This window comes from Pinus tabuliformis, chromosome 5_1 (assembly GCF_031772625.1).
Source record: "Pinus tabuliformis cultivar Carrire ecotype Pingquan chromosome 5_1, CPIR1, whole genome shotgun sequence".
Taxonomy (NCBI): domain Eukaryota; kingdom Viridiplantae; phylum Streptophyta; class Pinopsida; order Pinales; family Pinaceae; genus Pinus; species Pinus tabuliformis.
Genome location: NC_142305.1, coordinates 435,478,766 through 435,497,193, shown reverse-complemented (window position 1 = coordinate 435,497,193; position 18,428 = coordinate 435,478,766). Strand labels below are relative to the sequence as shown.

The 18,428-nt window shown below is 41.7% G+C and overlaps 1 protein-coding gene across 1 annotated transcript in view; it reads right to left on the bottom strand.

The window, feature by feature from the left end:
• LOC149165353 (uncharacterized) overlaps positions 1–11,387 on the bottom strand; it is a 210,325-nt gene extending 198,938 nt beyond the window's left edge. Inside the window, exons 1-2 of the mRNA XM_089431122.1 lie at positions 11,314–11,387; positions 11,157–11,208 (exon numbers count right to left, since the gene is read on the bottom strand). Coding sequence (XP_089287248.1) covers positions 11,157–11,208; positions 11,314–11,334 — 73 coding nt within the window. The 5' untranslated portion in view covers positions 11,335–11,387. The remainder of the gene's footprint in view (positions 1–11,156; positions 11,209–11,313) is intronic.
• Positions 11,388–18,428: the final 7,041 nt, after the last annotated feature.

The following is an 18,428-nucleotide window of genomic DNA, read 5'->3' as shown; positions in this document are numbered from 1 at the left end:
TCAAAACCTTTCCTCAATTCCTTCTTTATGGATGCAATATAGCTCTCATTGTTCCCTGTCATCAAAATATCATCTACATACACCACAAGATATACAATTGTTTTGCCAACTTTCTTGACAAACAAAGTTTCATCATCAAGATCATAATGTTTGAAGTTGAGTTTCAAAAGATGCTCAGTTAACTTCTCATACCAGGTTCACGGTGCTTGCTTGAGGCCATACAAGGATTTTACAAGCTTGCATATTTTATGTTCCTGACCCTTCACAACAAATCCTTCTGGTTGGGACATAAAAACATTCTCTTTCAAATCTCCATTCAAGAAAGCAGTTTTTACATCCATTTGATGGACTTTCCAACCATTATGTGCTGCCAAGGCAAAGAGTGTCCGAATGGTAGCCCATTTTGCTGTGGGGGCAAAAGTCTCCTCATAATCGACCCCTTCCTTCTGTGCAAAACCTTTTGCCACAAGCCTCAGAATCCCTTCTCATAATCGACCCCTTCCTTCTGTGCAAAACCTTTTGCCACAAGCCTCATAATCGAACCTGAGATGCCTCACCGAAGGAATGTGACCATACCACATTTCATAGGGAGTCTTGTTTTTTATAGCATTAGATGGACACCTATTCTTTATATACATAACACATAGAACTGCATCAGCCCAAAACATCAGTTTAACATTCTTGAAAAACATCATGGAACGTACCATATTTAAGATTGTCCTGTTCATTCTTTCAGCTACTCCGTTCTGTTGGGGATTATAAGGCACAATTGTTTGATGTTTGATCCCATGCTGGCGAAGATAGTTTTCAAATTCATTTGAAGTGTATTCTTTTCCATTATTAGTGCGAATAGAGCCAATATGAGATTGTGCATCATTTTCAATCCATGCATGAAAATTCTTGAATGTTTCAAAAGCATCAGATTTGTTCTTCAATAAATAAACCCAACACATTCTGGTGTAGTCATCAATAAATGTCATTATATATTTATTACCATTTGCAGAAGGAAAAGGCATTCGGCCACATAAATCTGAATGAATGAGTTCAAGTTTTCAATGTGCTCTGGAATGAGAATCATGAAAAGACTGTTTGTTGTGATTTCCTAGAATACAAACATCACATTGCTTAAGTTTCCTAGGAATTGTAGGCAAACCAGTAACACCATTTTTCTTCAAAAAACGAAGGTTGTCATAGTTCAAGTGTCCAAATCTAGCATGCCATAAAAGACTTGATGGAAATGTACCTTCATCATAATGAGAACTATATGAGAAGTTTTGTGCACGAGCAGAGGTTCCTTGCAGCTTTAGAAGTCTTTCTTCTTCTATCCCCATCATAACAAGTGAATGATCTGATGCTTTTCTGACCTCAACCTTGCCATCAAACATATGAATGGAGTGTCCTTGCTGGCGGATGTGGACCAAAGACAGCAAATTTTTCCTCAGCTCTGGGAGATATAAAACATCATGTAGAAGAAAGTCTGGAAGGCCAGGCAGTTTGAGCCTGATGGTGCCAAGCCCTGATGGCTTGAGTTTTGATTTGTCTGTAAAATATACTGCTCCATCAACATTATCAGTGAATTCTTCAAAAAAATCTCCTAAAAGTCATGTGGCAAGTTGCTCTTGAATCAAGCAACCAATCATCTTTTCAAGAAGCAAGTGAAGCATTAAATAGTCTTCAGTTACTCCAATATTACAATGTGCTACAACATAGTGAGCGGATTCGGGTGCTTTTCCTTTGTCATTGGTTTTACTTTTGCCTTCATTTCTTTCCTTGGATCTTACTTTTGATGCTAAGGCAAGAGGGTTGTCATTTTTCAATTCATCACTAAACAACTTAATCATCAATTGAACAACTTCAAGTTCAGAGTGTGAGTCATACAATTCCTTCAATTTCGTTAAAGCTTCAAAGGCATTTGAAAATGGCGAAATATGGCAACTCACCTCTTCATTTACTAATGCTGTAATCAAGGCATAGGCCTTGTTGTTCTTATTTTCCCAAATGGCAATCTCCTTATTTGAAGTGGACTTTGCAGGTGCATTATATCCTTCTCCTTCACAAACTCCTCTCCACAACTCATTGAAAATGAGAGTGAGAGTGTGTTTTATCTTCCTTGACCATTCAGGATAGTTCTCTTTTCCAGAGAGAACTACTCCAACAATTGATGTCAGTGAATGTATTTTAAAATCTGTGTACTGTGTCCGCCTAGGGTAGCTCAAGTGGCGATGGTCGTGGAATGAAGTCTCACCGAACCGGAGATCTTGGGTTCGAATCTTGTGCTACCCTCCCCCGGTAGTGGAGTGAATAATGGACATGTAAACACGAAAATTGGAGAGTCCTACCAAGCTTACCAAAAAAAAAAATAATGTATTGTGTAAAAAATGTATTATGCTTGCATAATACTGTGAAAAAATGCACCTCTAGTGGTAATTTCTGTAAAAAAATGCACTCTGATATATATATATATATATATAACAGAGTTATTACTTGGGAAAGGGTTATATGGGGAAGGTGGTATATGGGGGAGGGGTTATTGGTGGAGGGGGAGTCAATGTATGGGGAAGGTGTTACCAGCAGAGTCAAGGGAGGTGTTATACGAGGAGCAAAGACTGGTTGCAACATTAAAGGTGTACTAGATGTAAAGCAGTAAGATGCAGTGGTAAAAATCGACTAAGCTACAAATATGGTAGATATGATACTAGGCATGGAGTGTTGCTGACATTGATACTCATGATTCTAAAATACAACAAAAGATTCTCCATATCGATCTTCAAGTGGCATATTCAACATATAAACGTGTTCAATGAACATAGGTAGCACAAAAGATAATGATCTCATCAAGCCAACAAATTGTTCAGCAAAGAACTATACGACAACTGCTCTGACTGTTCCAAGATTCCAGTATCATAACAAATCCAAAAGAAATATGTTGAGGGATGTAAATAGTTTCCCTACAAAAAATAGTGCCCAGTACAGAAATGTGAAAGAACTTCTGCAAGGAAGATCCCCTAAAGTCTTTTCCTGCAACAAATTTAGCCACCTTTATTGTGATATTCAAGTTGAACAAACCCTAATAGACGCATGATGTTGACCGACACATGGTCCATACAACTCTATCCTGAGATTTACCATAATGTATTTCGCCGTCTATCCCATTCAACACAGAAACCCTCGTGTCTGTGGCTGAAGAAATGTGCGAAATGGATCTTTTGGGAATCGATAGGACAAGATTAGAATGGTGGCCTCAAAACCAAGGTGCGAGGGCACCCTACCTGCTAACCGGTGGTGATACATGGAGATACACGGGTTTTATAACAAATTTAGCATAGACATAGTTACTGTGAAAATTTGGAAGCCCAAATTTCTACTGCAACAACTGATTAAGTTCCTTCTATTTATTAATTATAGAACAAATTATTTACTACATCCTACAGCAAATACCAAAACTAATGCACTGCAGCCTTCACCAATTAAATTAAATGCGGAAACAAGAAACTGAGCAAGAAAGAAATATACAACACATTACACCGTTATTTTTGGACAAATGTCCCTGGAAAAACCCAATGCGGGAAAAACAGTGCAGTAGCTAAGGGTTTATATTATTAAGTGGTAGTTTTCTGAATACAATCTTTGGATGCCTTGCTGACTATCCAATACAGAGAATCTGACTGACAAAGATATTAGTGAGAGATACCTCACACTATCACTAGAGATCCAAGACTGATCCAACCATTGAATGGATGGATCCTAGCAGTCTCTCCACAGTTTCTGCACAATCACTGCGTTGTTCTGCGTCACTCCTTCTGGGGCCTGCATCACTCCTTCTAGTTGATCATCTTGCTTCTGGAACTTCGACTTCTTCCCTCTTGGTCTCACACCCTGGCTTCTGGCTCCAGGACTCGACTTCTCCAGCAAAATATGGATCTCCTCTCAGGGTCTACGTCAGCCTACACTGCCCAACATGGCATTTGCGCTGCTTCTTCTGGATCTCTCTTTGCCTTCTCTACGATGTATTCCCAGATCAAGAACCTTCAACCGGAAATATCCTTGCCCTTCACTGCAATAAATCACTTCGATCTTCTCTCTAGCAACTGTTGCGCTGCACTCTCTGAGAAATTCGATCTCTTGATCTCTCTCCGATGTGATTTCCAAATGCCCATCAAGCCTCTTATAATCTTCTCGTTGAGAACCAACAACCCAGATTAGATTCTAATCAATGTCTCAGATCATTTTGGCTTAATCCTCGTCTTCTTCTAGAAGTTTCACCCTCAATTTGATTAATACCCTTTAATTATTTTAATTTCCTAAGTTTAGGCTTAGGCACCCATTAAAAATAATTAATTATTTTAATAAAACTGTCTCCGGGTGGAATTTCCCAAAACAATTTCTAGGTATTGTGGAATACATATGTCCTAACCTCCTTGCAAATTTTGAGGCTTAGAGCACATCCGATGCTACCAAAAATCAACACTCCCTCTTAGCGAGGAATGTGCTCTAGTAATGCAACCTGCTGAAGCATCACCCTTCTCTGTAACATCTCCCTCTGCATTTGATGTCTGACATCACTACCCACCAACTACTGCGCAAATGTTGCATTTGCACTGTTGCTGACCCTGCCACTGCCAACACTACATCGATACTGCAACCCTCATAATTTCTCCATCTGTGTTGTTGTTGGCACTGCCACTGTCAATACTGCATCTGCATTGCAACCTTCTCCAACTGTTGCTGCTACTGCATCAGCAACGGAAAAGCATCCAAAATTACTGAACAGGTGTTCAGCATGATGCATCTATTGTTGGAGTTCTGACTACTACTAGTCTCTGCACTGACCCTCTTTTGCATTGTTGCTGACTCTGCACTGTGCCAACTCTGCTCTACTCTGCGTTGCTCAGTCTCTGGCACTCCTAGCCACTACAATTGTCACTCTGGCACTCCTCTGCACCAACTGACACTAGTCCATCCTACTACTTCTGATCTGGGTTCTCGTAGCAAGGTATTGATCCAAGAGGTGGACTCCTCAAGGATCATGCCCATCTGTAGTTTTTTTCGAACTACAATACTAGATCACCCCACCTCTCCCCTGGAGGTATCTAGGAAACCATGGAAAACTCCTCTTCGATCTTTGCAGATGCAGCCTTCGGATCATGCTTCTCGTCCATGTCCTTCTTGAGAGGACAGTGTGTAGCGTAGTGACCAAGTTCACCACACTGGAAGCACTTGATCTTCGAAACATCTTTCTTCTTCTTCAGCTGCTCCTATTGCCCCTTAGATGTCAGGGTTGCATTCTCTTCCTCATCCTTGGGCTTCGTCCCACTGTTGCTGCTGCTATCAAGTTTGCACTTGACTAAGTCTCTCCTCATCTCTTCCTGCTGAAAAGCGGCCCACATCCCTTCCCAATCCGACAATTTCTCTCTGCCCAGGATACTCTGGACAAACACTTTCCATTCTTCTGAGACTGAATTCAGGGCCAGCCTCACCATCTCGGTAGGCTAAGGTGTTGAACCCACAGCTGCCAATGAGTCTCGGATTTCCTGAAGCATTGTTAGGAACGGATCAATGCATTCCCCCTTCTGCATCTGCGTGGATCTCATCTTCTGCTCCAAGTACATCTTTCGTTGTTCAGAAGATCCTTCATATAGTGTGGCCAATGTTTCCCACATTTGTCGGGCAGTATCCTTGCTGGCAATGTGACACACTATGCGATCTCTCACTCTGTTGAGGATCAATCGTTTGGCCTTAACCATTTCAGTGTTGTACTTCTTAAGCAGATTTGGATCTGCGGGTGCAGCTACCACACTGTCGACATAGGTTTTAAGATCCTTGCCTTCCAGATCACATAGTTGGATGCACCCTCCAACCAATCCTGATCTCGCAACCCATTAGCTGCCATCTCTGCCAACGAAATGTCGAACTGCCTCCTCTCTCCTCTGTGTTGTTGTTGGGCTGGCCTACGCACTCCCTGCTGAAGTTAGTAGATCTGTTGCTCCCTGTTGCTGCTCAGCAAATGAGAATTCGGACTTCTTGGTTGGAAGTCCTCTGAGGAAGAATTCCCTCAACAGTGTCTCTCTTCTTCCTTCTGACGTTTTTCTACCCCAACAACTACTGCAGAAAACTGCGTCACACTAGTAACCTCCTCTGCACTGAAGCTTTTGCGCTGCTCCTTCTGACACTGGCAAACTTTGATCTGGAAGTCTTACCTCTCTATCGACTCACTCAGAGAGAGACCGACCTTGAAAAATTTCCCCTCCTGGCCTGGACTACGCAATCCCTCTGGAGATTCGATTTTTTGCCTATGCAACACTTCAACCCTCCTTCTCTTCAGCGCTGGGCTCTTCCAGCTTTGCTCTCTTGCTTCAACTGCAGCTCTGATACCATGTGAAAATTTGGAAGCCCAAATTTCTACTGCAACAACTGATTAAGTTCCTTCTATTTGTTAATTACTGAACAAATTATTTACTGCATCCTACAGCAAATACTGAAACTAATACACTACAACCTTCACCAATTAAATTAAATGCGGAAACAAGAAACTGAGCAAGAAAGAAATACACAACACATTACACTATTATTTTTGGACAAATGTCCCCGGAAAAACCCAATGTAGGAAAACCGGTGCAGCAGCTGAGGGTTTGTATTATTAAGCAGTAGTTTTCTGAATACAATCTTTGGATGCCTTGTTGGCTATCCAATACAGAGAATCTGACTGACAGAGAGATTAGTGAGAGATACCTCACACTATCACTAGCGATCCAAGACTGATCCAACCACTGAATGGCTAGCCCCTAGTAGCCTCTACGTAGTTTCTGCGCAATCACTGCATTGTTCTGTGTCACTGCTTCTGGGGCCTGCGTCACTCCTTCTGGCTGATCATTTTTCTTCTGGAACTTCAACTTTTGCCCTCCCGGTCTCACACCCCGGCTTATGGCTCCAAAACTCTACTTCTCCAACAAAATACAAATCTCCTCTCAGGTTTTGCGTTGCTTCTGCGTCAACCTACGCTACCCAGCATGGCCTTTGCGCTGCTTCTTCTGGATCTCCCTCTGCCTTCTCTATGATGTATTCCCAGATCAGGAACCTCCAACTGGAACTATCCCTGCCCCTCACTGCAATAAATCACTTCGATCTTCTCTCTAGCAACTGTTGTGCTGCCCTCTTTGAGAAATTCGATCTTGATCTCTCTCCGATGTGATTTCCAAATGCCCATCAAGCCTCCTCTTATAATCTTCTCGTTGAGAACCAACGACCCAGATTAGATTCTAATCAATGGCTCAGATCATTTTGGCTTGATCCTCGTCTTCTTCTAGAAGTTTCACCTTCAGTTTGATTAATACCCTTTAATTATTTTAATTTCCTAAGTTTAGACTTAGGCACCCATTAAAAATAATTAATTATTTTAATAAAACTGTCTCCGGGTGGAATTTCCCAAAACGATTTTTGGGTATTGTGGAATACATGTGTCCTAGCCTCCCTGCAAATTTTGAGGCTTAGAGCACATCCGATGCTACCAGAAATCAACAGTTACTCCATTCATCAACCATCGAATAGACAGGCTTCTAAACAAGCTTACCACACACAAACGCCATTGAATCTTGAACATGAATCACACAGCTTACCATGGAGATACACAGGTTTTATAACAAATTTAGCGCAAACATAGTTACTCCATTCATCAACCATCGAACAGATAGGCTTCTAAACAGGCTTACCACACACAAACGCCATTGAATCACACAACACCTCTAGGCAGCACCACAACTCACTCCAATCTTCACAGGAGGCAAAGCAATGCCTCAATGCAACAATTCAATTCTTCAATGGTTAGAACAGAAAGCAGTCTCCACTAGTGTAATGCATGGAATTTTGTAGAGATATGTCAATCTGCAGAAATGCAGAACAGAGGCAGGAAGGAAGCCAAAAATGGGGGTTGGGACCTGTGCTCTGATACCATGTCAGGCCAGGAGGTAACTCCTCAAAGAAAATTGTTTTTTTGCATTGAGATTGATCATAGATATATACATGGAGGGAGAGACTCTTGGGTTTCATCTCCCAGTGTCTCTTCAACATATAATTCTCCTTATTTTCTTATTTACAACATTTACATGGATTCACCTAATCCCAAAGATTAGGTGTCAACAGAAACAATACTTCTGAAGGATGAAGGAATGCAGATGGTCAAGTTGCAATATGAAGGGTATAATGGAAGTCTTTTTGCTCTTGGGAAAAGGAACATAACTTCAACAGGTACAAGAAGCAAGCTCGTTCAAGAAAGGATGGCTAGATGATTATATGGAAGCAAAGGTATGCATATTTTAAGTAACTCTTCTCTAAGGTAAGGTTCATATCTACAAGAATGTTGCAAAAAGAGTTGGATATAAAAGTATGCTCAGTAAAATTTCCATATGGTTGCATGATGCTCGAAAGAAGAAATTTTACATGCTTTGGAATGGATGGAGATCAAGACTCTCTCACAAGATTGCATGGCATAAATATGACAATGTTGATCAACATCAAGTATAGTCTCCGAAAGAAAGAAAGGGAGTTAACAATGACAACTCCAAGGAAGATATTATAACTTGGTAATCAAGTTCGATCCATGGGCACCCAGATTAAGATGAATGCATGGAGAAGGATTCTTGTACAATATGGAGATGGATCATGCGAAAGGATGTTGACCTCAAAGGACTCAAGTAAGTTAATACTTTGATGAGAGGGCCATCATGCTAAGGTAAGTCTGCTATTAATATTCTAATTTTGGTTATCTAGTTAACATATTGTTTTTCTACATGAAAGGATATTGCAAAAATACATAATGGTAGATGAGGCAAGATCAACTGTTGGTGTTGAACTCGATTCAAAGAACATATGGATTGAGTGAATGGTTTTGACAATCCTTGAAGGAGTATGTAGTCAAGATGTTTACATCATCATCTTGGGATTAGAAGGTAGCAGTGTAAGAAGATAATTTGATCCAAGATCACTTTCATGTTTAAGAGGGAGCTATGATTGACTCTATTTTGGAAGGCTCAATACAATGCCTTCATAGATGATGACTAAAGGAAAGTGATATGAAAGGTTGATGGCCTAAATCCTGTCACAAGATAAAAGGAAGAAGATGGCTCCACTGCATCCAGGAAGAAAGAAGCTCAATATGATGAGATACAAAGAAAAAAAAAGAAGCCATGCAGCTATCTCCATGCAGAAATGGTACCTAATGCACTTATGGAAACAAGCTAGAGAGCTTGTGGTTATGACTTCCCAATTGAAAGGAAGTAAAAGAGTCTCCTCTATACTTTAGAGAGAGTATGAAGTCTCCTTATCATTTGTGAAGGAGCAAGGATCTATTCCTTAAATCAAGTGGGAATAGGCATTTGCTCTCTGGTTGAGAGGGAGTGATGTTAAACATCACATTTTTATTATCTTCTTCATGTGTCATGCACTAGGCTAGGACTAACAGTCGTACATCTAAGTGAAGGCCATGGAGGGAGAATGGAGGATTGGATAAGCATCTAAGATTTCCTTGAGGATAGAAAATCCGAGGAAGTGGACCAACACTCTTTGAGGATTGGACAGGTATCCACGACAAGAGTGGTCGAAGAAGACCGATATTCTTTAAGGATTGAGAAGCCAAGAAAAGAATAGTCCTAAAAGGGCATACCTAGTGAACATTCGGATGGGGTATGTACCTTGTCGAGGTAGTGCGGTATCTCATGTAAAGCCTCCTAGCATTATGCTCTTGTATAAGAAAGAGCTTGTCAATTTATGGCCTTACTATGTTGACAATGTTGGTCATGATGTTGATAAAGATGGCTTACCAATCCAACTCTTCTTATGAGAACTCTTCAATTTGAGAATAACCTTGTACTGGTTGTACAATTATGAATACCTCCCTAGTTAAGAGGAAGTGTTGGAAAATGTAACTAGTTTCGGTCTTCATAATTGTCAATGTACTCAAGTCATTATGTATATTTTATGTTACAAGAAAAAGAAGAAAGAAAAATATTATTTTAAGCATGGGTTTCATGCTCCATTTTGATGGTCATCTAGGTTAAGCATATTCTTCATGCTTCTAGGATTTGTCATGTCAAAAGAAATTTTTTCTTGAGCCAAGAGAATCCTTGTCAATTGTATAAGACCCTTTCGAGCAAGTTGTAACATGTAAAAGATATTGATTTTGAGTCTAGAAAGTCCTACGAGCCTCCAAGCACAAGTCGGCCCTAGAAATGACAAGTCGACCTAAAGAAGAGAATTTGACCTCAAGAAAATCCTATAAATAGAAGCAGATTCGACCTCACTTAGTCACCAATTCGATCTCTCAAGAAGAAGTTTGATCTGAAGCTCAAAACATCAATAAAATCAGGGCAAAGGTCAAGGAAGCAAGAGGAAGCCAAAGAGAAGGAAAATCTGTTTTTGGGCTATTTTCTCTCACATGTACGAAGAAGCTAGGGTTTCCACAGCAACTGCAAGGCCAAAGTTGCAAGTCGAAGCTAGGGGGCGAAGTTGAAGTTGGAAGTTGGTTGAAGCAAGATTCACTCTTGTTGTCTTGGTTGATCTTTGACCTAATTGAAAGGGTTTTTTGGAGGGTTGACTTGGTGCTTGGAGGAGGACTTGGTCTAGGGTTTTGGGTCTTAGTTTTCTCATTTGAAGCAGATTCTATAAGAAGAGAAGAGATTATTTTCAGGTTTTCCCCTTGGAGGGGTTTTGCCCTGGCTTGGAGCTTAATACTAGTGTCCATAGTCTTTATTGTTTTTGCTCTTGATAACTGTTTGATGAAAAGATCTAATAAAAAAACACAAGAAGATAAATAAAGTTCACAAGCAATTATTAAGGTTATGGAGAAATTGAATAATAGCTGCCCTACTACATTCTCCAACACCACATATCTAGAAAAATTATTAATTTGAGCTCAGACCATTTGCCTATGAATAAACTTCCAAACAGGCTTCACAAACATTGAGCAATTCTACTTGAGAAATTCAAGGTATCTGATCAAATTCCAACCTTATCCTCTACAGTCTCAATTTTTTTTTCTCGAATTAACATCAAGTAATTTTTTAAAAACTCCATCTCTTTAGGTTTTACATAATTATTTCTATTAGCATTCTATGTTTCTGCTTTTCAGAGTTACTAAATTGAGTTCTGAAGATCGATTACATTACCATGGTTAAATCCATAAAATGCACTCGCACTTCCTCCAATGGCCGTACCAATCTGCTTGATCACGAATGGAAAAATGAAATAATCTTTGAATACAGAATAGATATTTAATTAAATCCACAGCCCAAAAAACAGGGACCCCCATTGAAAAGTATATACCATGGAAAAGCTATCTCGCATGAATGGTGCTAGGCTCCAACTGCTTGCCTCCTACAAAACAATGTTAAGAGTTGGTTGAAATCCTGGCCCATGTAAGTCAATAAAAATTTCCAGCCAAATCATAAGTTTTCTATCTCACCCCTGTTAGTAACAATTCATCTTTTTATTTACATTATCTAGTCATATGCATTCATGCACACAATATGATTCCAAAATATTTCAAATAAAGATAGCACATTTACTGGATTTAGAACAGTTTGAAGTTTGACAGAAGCCAGCAAAAGACCCAAAAATGAGCAGTTAAAAATTCCATTCACAAATATTATGCTTTTATATTTTACTATCTGCTTATAACGTCATGGACATGAGAAAAAATCTCATTTTCAGGAGATGAGGAGGGTCTTGATGCACCTTTGGTGACACAAATTTCCCATGCAATGTGTGTGTTCCAATATAAATATACTACAAACTTATAAAGTTCAAATATCCAACACGAAGTTTTCCAAAAAGTATACAAAAAGGTAAAGAAAAGGTGTGAATTCATATTAATACAATCAGAAGTGTAGATTACACAACTTTAGTTTACTTAGCTGTGGACAGTGGCCTCTCAGAGGAACAATCTAAGTTATGGAGCAGAAACACTTGTCCTTCTACCCCTATCTTGTTGAAGTTTTGTAGCTACAGTCAGTCTTCAGGATTGATCCTAGTGCTCCAAAATAAAGAGAAATGACAAATATTAAAGTCAGCCTTGAAAGAAGAAAATTTGAATTTTTTAAAGTATAAATATAGCCTCCAAAATGACAGGTCAGCTCCTCAAGCTCATGTCGGCTCACTCCTAAAGTCACAACACTTGGGGATTTATTGATCACTATATATAGACCATCCGTTCCCTTCATTTGATCATCAATTCAGACCAATCTGAGGCATAATAAGGACGAGTTCTGAGGCTTATTTAGGATCACAAGAAGGACAAAGTCTGAGGCTCATCAAGGACGAAATCTGAGGCATAATGTGAAGTTTGACTATCTGTGGCAGACGAGTTTTGGGCAGAATCATTCTCTGAGACAGACCGAATTTTTCTTAGCAGCAGGATGACTTGGCTCATGGACATTTTGACCAGGTTTGACCTGGTTCTGGTTGATGGTCACTTTGACTTTATTTGACTAAAATTTCAGATTGTATCTCTTGTTGAAATGGACAAATTCTCTTAGAAAAGGTTGCTGGGTTTTTCCCCTGGTTTGGGGTTTTCCTAGGGTAATTTTGTGTCTCTTGTGTTTGGCTGTCTCTTCTTGTTCTTACTGGCATTATTGTTCTACTGTTGAAGATTTTCTATGTGTAATTGCTTAATAATGATTGTGATGCAAGATAATCTAATGATGAAATTATTGGAAGTAATTACCAGTCTTGAAAATCCCTAAATCTCAGTATGGTATCAGAGCTATGGTTTGAAAAGAGCAGCCTTGCCAAGCCAGCTTATTATAGGAAAAAGTGTGCCCTAGCCGCAGCTGGAGAAAAGCTAAGTTTACAGTTTGTCTTTTATGGAAAGGAAACCGAGTTTGCCCAGGAAGGTAGGACGAAATCTCTGTGGAAGCTCTGTGCCCTAGTTAGGGCTCTGTTCAGGCCAAGTTTAGGAGAAGATGCCACCGAAATACTCTGTGTGATCCATGCCCTAACCAAGTTCTGTCCAGGCTGAGAAAAAGGGGACAGAATATTCTGTTGAGGTCTGTCTTTGTTGTGTGTACAAGAGAGGACTGAGCCTTGGAAAGAGGCATATCAAGCCTCAGTTTAGTTTGCTGTGGAGGGCCAAAGTTCCTCAGGATGTTGCGCAGAAATTTCTGAGGAAAGGTCAAGCCCTAAAAGAGGCAGAGAAACCTAAAGTTTATAGCAAGGCATGGATCTTCGAATTGAGTGATGGCTTGAGTGGTGATCTATGCAATGGCCAGCAAATGCATGAGGGCAATAAGTTGGGTATGATCTCCAATATGTTGCAAATGATAACACGAAAACTGATCTCTGGTGTAGGGCGATGGTATGATCCGATCAATCATGTGCATTGTGTAATCAATATAATTGTATGCAATAGTCAATGTGGGCTATAATCTGAGCAAGGAATATTAAGTCTGAATGATGATGGCAAGATATATTCCAAGTGATAATGACAAGATATATTCCAAGCAATGCTACCAAGTGCGACGGTCTGAGTGTAATGAGTTGACATGATGAGTCAAAGTGAATATGATCTATTGAATCTGAAAATGTGACGAAGAAGCCTTTGTTGAAGTTTCTAAGTCTAACAGTTAGAAACCCTCCATGCACTTTACTGATTTATTCCTACCTACTTGTTCTGTTAATTAACAAGTTATTTACCATGTAAATACTGAAAATAAATACAAGTGCATGCTCAACATATTACAGATCATCAACTGAAGGAAACAGAAACAAGCACACAAATGACACCGTTATTTTTGGACTAATGTCCCCGGAAAAACCTAATGCGGGAAAACCGGTGTAGTTATCTGAGGGTTTTATTATTAAGCAGCTCTTTTCTGAGTACACTGGGTGCCAAACTGGCTAACCTGACAGAGATAAAAAAAATCTGGCAACAATACCTCTCTTCGGAAACAGGTATTCGAAAAGCCTGCTCCACGAAATCCCTCTCCAGCACAATCTGAAGCTCAGCGTCAGCCCTGCTGACCTCTGCGTCAACACTGCTGGCCTCTACATCAGCCTACTGAGGCTCTGCGCAGCCTCTCTAGCTCTCTGCGTCACTCCTGCAGCCTCTGCGTGGATGACGCAGGCCCTTCTAGCTCTGTGCAGTCTCTGTTGCCTCTGTGTGGCTCCCTCTGGCTCTGCGTCTGCCTCTCTCTGCTTCTGCGCTGGTCTCTCGGCACTGTCCCTACCTCTCTGCCTCGTACTCACTACCCCTCACTGCAACTGATCACTGATTCTATCTCTCTTAGCAAACCCCGCTCTAGAGAATAGAATGACTAATCACTCTGGTGTGTTCTCCAAGTGACCCTCAAGCCTCCTCTTATACTTTTCTCATTGACAAATCAACAGCCGAGATTAAGTCCCTAATCGACGGCTAAGATTAGATCCGGCTTGATCCATGTCTTTTGGACCATTCTAACACAGTTTTATATTAGTTCACATTAATATTTTAATTTTCCTAGGTTTAGACTTAGGGACTCCATTAAAAATATTAATTATTTTAATATCTCCCAAACTGTTTAGAATCTGCCCAAACCCTTTCTGGGTATTGGAGATCTCATGTGCCCTAACCTCTCCACCAAATTTCGTGGCTAGAGCACATCCGATGCTACCCCAAATCAACACTCCCTCTTAGCGAGGATTATGCTCTAGCAATACTCCTCACTGAGTATTACCCTGATCATCCGGCATTGGTCCCTATGCTGATGCTAGGCCTGTTGCCCAACATCCTTTGCACTGTAGCATCCTATACTGCTGCCCATAGCTCTACCACTGCCATTGTTGCATCTGTATGACAGCTCCCTCTGCATCTGTGTTGCTGCCCATGGCCCTGCCACTACCACTGTTGCATCTGCACTGCATCTCCTCTCATCATGTTGCATCGTGTTGTCCATAGCACTACCACTGCTAACTGTTGCACTGCAACTCAATTACTGAGAAGTAAGTAACTGATCTCCCAACTCTGACCTCTCTGTCAGGCTAGAGTACTCCTGATGCTGAAGCTCCCTCTGCCGCTGACAAGTGCTCCCTCTGCGCTGCTACAACAACTCCCTGCATCTCGCACCGTTGCACACCTCTCAATGCCATCCTGCACTGGTGCAACACTCTCGTGCCTCTCGCACTGTTGCAGCCTGCTAGCCTCGCACTGTCCTGGGAATTTTACACTGTAGCTCTCTCTGCTGCTTCATCCGCATCCGTCTCTACCCACATCCGCCAGTCCTGCTACTCCTCTTCAGGGCTCCCATAGCATGGTCTAATCCAAGAGGCTGGGTACCTCGAGGATCCTGCCCCTCATCGCTTGTAGTCTGTCTGACTACAGCTCGATGTCTCCCCACTTCCGCTCAAGTGGCATGTGTGCACTCATGGCACAGTCATCGTTTGTCTCCACTTCCTTCTCTGTCCTTGTTGGCGCTGCCTTGGTTTCGGAGGCTCTCCCTTCTTCTTCTTCCTTGGACACTGGGTCGCATAATTACCCAGCGCCCCACAGTGGAAGCATTTGATCTTGGAGAGGTCCTTCTTCCGTTTCTCTTGCTTTCCCTCAGATGTTAGGGCAACATCCTCCTCCTCCTTGACTTTGATCCCCTTGTCGCTGCTTATCGCCTCACTTAGCCTTCTGATCTCTTCTTGGCGAAGAGCCGCCCACATCTCCTCCCAATGTGGATGGGTCTTTCTGCCCAGTATACTCTGGACAAATAACTCCAGTCTTCTGAGACTGCGTTCAGGGTTGTTCTCACCATCAATTCTTGATCCGGCGTGGCCCCTATGGAAGTCAACTGATCCCGGATCTCATTCAGTCGACCGAGGAAGGTGTTGATCGATTCTCCCTTCTTCATCTGGTATGACCGCAACTGATTTTCTAGTAACATCCTTCTCTGCACAGAAGTATGCTGGTACAATTTCTTTAGGGCCTCCCACATCTCATTTGTCGTTTCCTTCTCGGCAATGTGTGGTACTACATGGTCCTTGACCCCGTCAAGGATGATGCTCTTGGCCCTCGCCATTGCCTCCTCGTACTTGTCGTTATCAACTGGGTCAACTAGGATCGCTATCGTCCTCAAGGCAAAGTGCTTGACACGATTTCTGTCAAGTACAGATAAGATTCTGGCCTTCCAGACTGCGAAGTTTGAGGCTCCGTCCAGTCTGTCCTGGTCTCTTACTCCATGTAGTGCCATGCTTCTCTTCTACTTCCCTCCTGGAAGTTCTCGATGTGACTCCCTCTGAGCCTTGATTTCCCTCCTGGAAACCCTTCTGTCGATGTCGAGATGCCCCTTACTCTGATCGTCTGTGCAACTGCACCACTAATCCGGATTTCTCGGCTAGAAACCCTCGGTAGCAACTCCCTCCTCCTTGGCCTTGCCCTGTTAGGTACTGTTCTGACTACAGTACCCCACCAGCTCCACTCTGCAACTTACCCACAGCCTCCTAAACCCCAGCAACCTGAAGGTGAGAGCTCCTAGGCTCTGTGCAGTCCCGGCACCGGCAAACTAGCTCCCTCAGCCAACTGCGTCAGCCCTCCTGGCCTCTGCATGAGCCTGTCTTTGCCTCCTTCAGCCTCTGCGCAGCCTCTTCTTGGCTCGAACTTGATGACACAGGCATTACATCACCCCTTCCTTGTTGCTTTGCTGCTAGGTACAGCTTCTGTCACTCCAGACAACTATTTTCTGCTATTGTTGCCTCTGCTCTGCTGATGACCTCAGTTCTCCTATGATCTACAACCACGCTCTGATACCATGTTGAAGTTTCTAAGTCTAACAGTTGGAAACCCTCCATGCACTTCACTGATTTATTCCTACCTACTTGTTTTGTTAATTAAGAAGTTACTTACCATGTAAATACTGAAAATAAATACAGGTGCATGCTCAACATATTACAGATCATCCACTGAAGGAAATAGAAACAAGCACACAAATGACACCGTTATTTTTGGACTAATGTCCCCGGAAAAACCCAATGCGGGAAAACCGGTGCAGTTATCTGAGGGTTTTATTATTAAGCAGCTCTTTTCTGAGTACACTGGGTGCCAAACTAGCTAACCCAACAGAGATAAAAAAATATGGCAGCAATACCTCTCTTCGAAAACAGGTATTCGCAAAAACTGCTAAACGAAATCCCTCTCCAACACAATCTGAAGCTCAGCGCAGCCCTGCTGCCCTCTGCGTTAGCCTACTAAGGCTCTGCGCAGCCTCTCTGGCTCTCTGCGTCACTCCTGCAGCCTCTGCGTGGATGACGCAGGCCCTTCTGGCTCTGCACAGTCTCTGCTGCCTCTGCGTGGCTCCCTCTGGCTCTGCATCTACCTCTCTCTGCTTCTGCGCTGGTCTCTCGGCACTGTCCCTGCCTCTCTGCCTCGTACTCACTGCCCTTGCTACAACTGATCACTGATTCTATCTCTCTTAACAAACCCCGCTCTAGAGAATAGAATGACTGATCACTCTAGTGTGTTCTCCAAGTGACCCTCAAGCCTCCTCTTATACTTTTCTCGTCGACAAATCAACAGCCGAGATTAAGTCCGTAATCGACGGCTATGATTAGATCTGGCTTGATCCATGTCTTTTGGACCATTTTAACACAGTTTTATATTAATTCACATTAATATTTTAATTTCCCCAAGTTTAGACTTAAGGACTCCATTAAAAATATTAATTACTTTAATATTTCCCAAATTGTTTAGAATCTGCCCAAACCCTTTCTGGGTATTGGAGATCTCATGTGCCCTAACCTCTCCACCAAATTTCGTAGCTAGAGCACAACCGATGCTACCCCAAATCAACAGCCTTGTATATGGTGATCTGCTTTGTGTATAATGGTGGAGTGCATAGTGTACTGTTCAAATCTATGGAATAAGAGCAAGCAAAGGTATCTCAGTGCAATAATAAGCTATTCAGTGTAGAACAAGCAAAGTGTGCAGCTTTGAATTAAACAATGACAGCAAATAGACAGTCAGAGATTGGCAGCCTATGGTCAATAAATATTGTTCATTGTATGATTATTGAAGCCTGTAAAGTGTGCTCTTCATCGATTACCAGGTAATAAAGTTTGTTATGTCTGTTGTACTAATAAAGTATGATATTTGGATTTCACACAAAACAAGAGAGTTTTGAGACATTTTAAAACCAATAAAGCCTTGATGAAGCTTTTGATGTAGATGACTTGAATAGCCTGGCCTTTACGAGCCTGTGTTTCCTATGGAGATGTTGCACTATATTCAGAAGCAAGATGTCATTGGTGCTACAATGGTTTTGAGGGAGCCAAGTTACTTGGTTTGAAAGGACCAAGGATGATCATCTAGTTGTACTACTCAGAGGACAAAATTTGTTGGACCATTTGAAGTCCGTTGGAACAAGTTCTCTTATAAAATTGCTATAGAAGACAATGGAATGCCATTTACTCCCTTTGAAGACACTTAC